Source organism: Colobus angolensis, unplaced genomic scaffold, assembly GCF_000951035.1.
Source record: "Colobus angolensis palliatus isolate OR3802 unplaced genomic scaffold, Cang.pa_1.0 Scaffold70, whole genome shotgun sequence".
In the NCBI taxonomy this organism is placed as follows: Eukaryota; Metazoa; Chordata; class Mammalia; order Primates; family Cercopithecidae; genus Colobus; species Colobus angolensis.
Genome location: NW_012120710.1, coordinates 5,381,149 through 5,385,654, shown reverse-complemented (window position 1 = coordinate 5,385,654; position 4,506 = coordinate 5,381,149). Strand labels below are relative to the sequence as shown.

The 4,506-nt window shown below is 41.5% G+C and overlaps 1 protein-coding gene across 1 annotated transcript; it reads left to right on the top strand.

Annotated features, from left to right (window-relative positions):
• Positions 1-1,406: 1,406 nt before the first annotated feature.
• Positions 1,407-4,506, top strand: LOC105501296 (C-X-C motif chemokine 5-like). Its single transcript, XM_011927164.1, has 4 exons — positions 1,407-1,695; positions 1,823-1,955; positions 2,066-2,149; positions 2,511-4,506. The coding sequence occupies exons 1-4, from the start codon at positions 1,587-1,589 to the stop codon at positions 2,527-2,529; spliced, it is 345 nt and encodes a 114-aa protein (XP_011782554.1). The 5' UTR covers positions 1,407-1,586; the 3' UTR covers positions 2,530-4,506.

The following is a 4,506-nucleotide window of genomic DNA, read 5'->3' as shown; positions in this document are numbered from 1 at the left end:
TTGCTCACCAATGGAAGTGATGGATGGGGGAGTTAAAAAAATTCCTGGAATCATAGGAGACAAGGGATAGAGTTATGTTTCATGACTTGTTTCTCATTGCCATCATGTTTACTGATTACCTCTGCTCTGCCATGAAGGCAAGGGTTTTGAGAACCAGCCGGAAGAGGATCTAGTTCAATTTCCGTGAAAGAAAGCCGATGTGTCATTCCAATACAACAGCCATTCCTGCATGGAGCAAGACAGTGGAAGACCCTTAAACCTTCAGCGCTTTAACTCCTCCACAGATAACAGAAGGAGAGAGGGAGAGGAAGCTGGAAGTTACTTCACCCATCAATTTCAGGCAGCAGTGCAGGGCTCACTGAGGCCTAGAGTAGGCCTGTGGGAACAGCCTTGATCACCAGTAATCATGAAACTCCAGAGTTCCAGGAGCCTGTGGGGAGCATTACTCCCCCAATGAAGTTGTTTGAGGGAAAACAGACTGGGTGCTGTTGTGCTGCCAAATTGATACAAACCCCTACAAGAAGCTTTCACACAAGCCCCTCAAACTCAGCCCCTCACAGCATCTCCAAATGGTGTCAAATACACACCTGGGGGTGGGTCCAGAGCTGAGGCAGGCCTGGGATCCCTAGCAAGCTTTAGCCTGTGCTCACCATACTACACCTCAGCCCCAAGTCGACCAAAACCTCTTCCAATTCAATAGCATAGCAACTGCCAACAGCAAGGTATCTTCCATGGCAATTTGCTGGGTGATTTTGGAAGATTTTTGTTTAACCACCTGGACACACATATACTTGCTATACTACAAGTACAGAATTCTCAGTAAGCAGACTTACTCACCAAAGAAGGTGATCTGTGGGGGAGTCAACAAAATTCAGTGGTGGTCCTTTCAGGCCACTGACTTCAAGTGGCAAGAGACAAGGGTCTCTTGTTATCATGTTATCTTGGCTTGCAAACCTGGCTGAAGTCCAGAGAATCATAAAGTCGTTCAAGAAAGCTAGAATAACCTGCTTGCAAGGAAGACAGGAAGGACTTTCAATTTAGAGCAATTCAAACATGCATAACATTTCCTGGATTAATAGTAATAATAATTAGAAAGGATTGACTTTCAGAAATTTTTCTCATATCAAGGCTCCTGCTACTTTGGTTCCACCTTTTCTCTCTAGAAGGAGAGGAGCAGCATCTCTCAGAGGGCTGCCTGCCTCAGAAACACCAGCATCCCTAGCCCCCTCAGGCCCAGGGCTTGAGGCCCTGCTGAATCACTGCTCCCTTCTGGCTGGAGACACAGCTCCCTCCACCACAGAGCAGGTGGAGAATGTCCCTCTAGGTAGAGGTGCCCGGAGCTCCTCCAGGCCACCCTCCCCACTGTCAGCCCCCCTCCCCCAACCTCTTCTTTACACACTGCCCTCTGAATTCAGGGAATTTCCTCAGTATCCCAAAGCTTGAGTTTCCTGTCGGTGGGGAGAGATGAATGTAGATAAAAGGAGTGCAAAAGGCACTAGGAAGCCTCAGTGCTCCGGATCCTCCAATCTCCGCTCCTCCACTCAGTTCAGGAACCGGCGACTGCTGGCAGCGCTCTCTTGACCACTATGAGCCTCCTGTCTAGCCGTGCGGCCCCTGTCCCGGGTCCTTCGGGCTCCTTGTGCGCACTGCTTGCGCTGCTGCTGCTGCTGACGCCACCAGGGCCCTTCAGCACAGGTGAGAGCGCCTGGCACGCGGGACGCACTGGGGTACAGCGGTGCATCCCAGCCTCTGCGGGGCAGCTGCCTTCCAGGGAACTCACCAAGCAACCTGCCCTATAAAGGTGTCTCTCTTTCTTCCCCAGGTGGTCCTGTCGCTGCTGCGTTGAGAGAGCTGCGTTGCAATTGTTTACAGACCACGCAGAGAGTTCAACCCGAAATGATCAGTAATCTGCAGGTGTTCGCCATAGGCCCGCAGTGCTCCCAGGTTGAAGTGGTGTAAGTTCTGTGCTGCTCTGTCCACTGTGACCTTGGCAAGAGGGAAGTCCTGCACCTTGGGTCTTCAACCTTGCTGTCTCATGAGTGTATCTTCCTTTTCTTTCCTTCAGAGCCTCCCTGAAGAAAGGGACAGAAGTTTGTCTTGATCCACAAGCCCCTTTTCTAAAGAAAATCATCCAGAAAATTTTGGACGGGTACTTGTCAATTTGATCTTTGTGGTTTTTAAATCTCATCTAGGGAGACCATAGACTTCACAAGGTCTTTATTCCCTGTACTATTTAAGTAACACTTTTCACACTTAGATTTAAAAGGTTATTAAATTGGGAACGTTTTTCTGGATTGTCCTGGGATAATCTTTATTACCAATCTTACATGTAATTACTTGAGCAATTACACACAGCTTGCCGCTAGTTATGCTTTGTGTTTACCCATTGCTTGTATTGATTTTGTATACTCCTTTTTTACCAAGCATTATAAACGCTGAGTGTTGACACCAGGGTGGAGTAGAAAGGAGTGCAAAAAATGGTTAAACTAATATAATCTTTTTCTCAACAGTGAAAACAAGGACATCTGATGAAGAGAAATGAGTAGGCTTGAAACGTTTCCCAGTCTTCAGCAGAGCAGTTTTCTGGAGGTCTCTGGACCCAGGGAAGACAAGAAGGAAGGATTTTGTTGTTGTTTGTTTGCTTATTTCTTTTTCCAGTAGTTAGCTTTCTTCCTGGATTCCCCATTTTGAAGAGTGTGAGGAAAACCTATGTTTGCCCCTTAAGCTTTCAGCTCAGCTAATGAAGTGTTTAGCATAGTACCTCTGCTATTTGTTGTTATTTTATCTGCTATGCTATTGAAGTTTTTGGCAATTGACTATACTGTGAGCCAAGAATCACTGGTTGTTAATTTTTCAAAGTGTCTTAAATTGAAGGTGATTATTATACCTCCAAGAAATATTCTTTAAGGTATTAACTGAGAAGGCTGTGGATTTAATATGGAAATGATGTTTCATAAGAATTCTGTTAAGGGAGATACACTGTTATCTTCACCTTTTTAAGAAATAGGAAATATTCTAATGTTTCATGGGGAATATGTCAGAGAATTTCCTTACTATTGATCATGGGGTACTATTTAATTATTTTGTTTTAGAAAGCTGAGTGTATTGCACCTTATCTATGTAGAATATATTTCCTTATTCAGAATTTCTAAAAGTTTACCTTCTATGAGGGCTAATATCTTCCTATAATTTTAGACATTCTTTATCTTCTTGGTATAGTAAACTGCCATCATTTACTTTTAAACTTGATTTTACATGCTATTTATTAATGATTTTATTAGCAGTACTATAATTCTGGTAACTAAATATATATTTTAGATAGATGAAGAAGCTAGAAAACAGCCACATTCCTAACTGCTACTTTACATAGAAATATATTCTTTCAGTTTTTAAAGTAAAGGCAAACATAACAATGACTTGTACTCTGAAAGTTTTGGAAACGTATTTAAACAATTTGAATATAAATTTATCATTTAGTTTTTAAAATACATAGCGACATCCTCGAGGTCCTAGCATTTCTCCTTGGACAGGGGACCAGAGAAGGCTTGGAATATTGAAAAAAAAAAACAAGGAGTAGTTGTCCAAGGGATGTCCATTTTTTATCCCTCTGCATGGGCTAGATTTTCCAAAATCATAATTTGCAGAAGTCCAGCATTTATGGTGGAATACAAAATTATATATAAGGTGGCCACACTGGGGAACGGTTCCTCCACACTCACAGCTTTGGCCCCTTTCACAGAGTAGAACCTGGGTTAGAGGATTGCAGAAGACCAGCGGGGAGGGCAGGGAAGATGCCTGTCGGGTTTTTAGCACAGTTCATTTCACTGGGATTTTGAAGCATTTCTATCTGAATGCAAAGCCTGCTCTAGTCCTGGTGGGACATACTGGGGGTGGGAGTTGGGGAAGATGCAGTAATGAAACCGGTTAGTCAATGTAGTCTTAATATCCTTGACAATGCTGTAAAGTTTCTTTTTATAAATATTTCTGTTTAAGCTATTTCACCTTTGTTTGGAAATCTTTCCCTTTTAAGGAGAAAATGTGACCCTTGTGAAAAGGCTTGCAGGAAAGCTCCTCTCTTCTTTCTTTAAACCTTTAAATGACAAATCTAGGTAATTAATGGTTGTGAATATCTATTTTTGCTTTGTTTTTAATGAACATTTGTCTTTCAGAATAGCATTGTGTGATAACACTTAAATGGCAAAAACAAAAGATAATTTTGTGCAATTAACAAAGCTACTGCAAGAAAAATCAAACATTTCTTGGTAAAAATCATTTGTATTTATATATTATATACTTATATATAATATATACTTATTATATATTTAGCATTGGTAAGATTTTTAGATGCCTGTTATGTATCTTTTAAAGGTTTTGACCAGTTTGTTATGACGAATTATATATGTATTACATTCACTATATTAAAATTGTACTTTTTTATTTGTATCTCATTGGTTCATAGGCTTTATTTTGTCCTTTGAATAAGCATTAAAACATTTGTAAACTTCA

What these genes read in the sequence shown, in the direction of transcription:
- LOC105501296 (XM_011927164.1), top strand. Translation starts at nt 1,587, where the DNA reads ATGAGCCTCCTGTCTAGCCGTGCGGCCCCTGTCCCGGGTCCTTCGGGC. An exon ending in ACCAGGGCCCTTCAGCACAG is followed by an intron (nt 1,696 to 1,822) that starts GTGAGAGCGCCT and finishes TTTCTTCCCCAG; the next exon opens with GTGGTCCTGTCGCTGCTGCG. An exon ending in TGCTCCCAGGTTGAAGTGGT is followed by an intron (nt 1,956 to 2,065) that starts GTAAGTTCTGTG and finishes TCTTTCCTTCAG; the next exon opens with AGCCTCCCTGAAGAAAGGGA.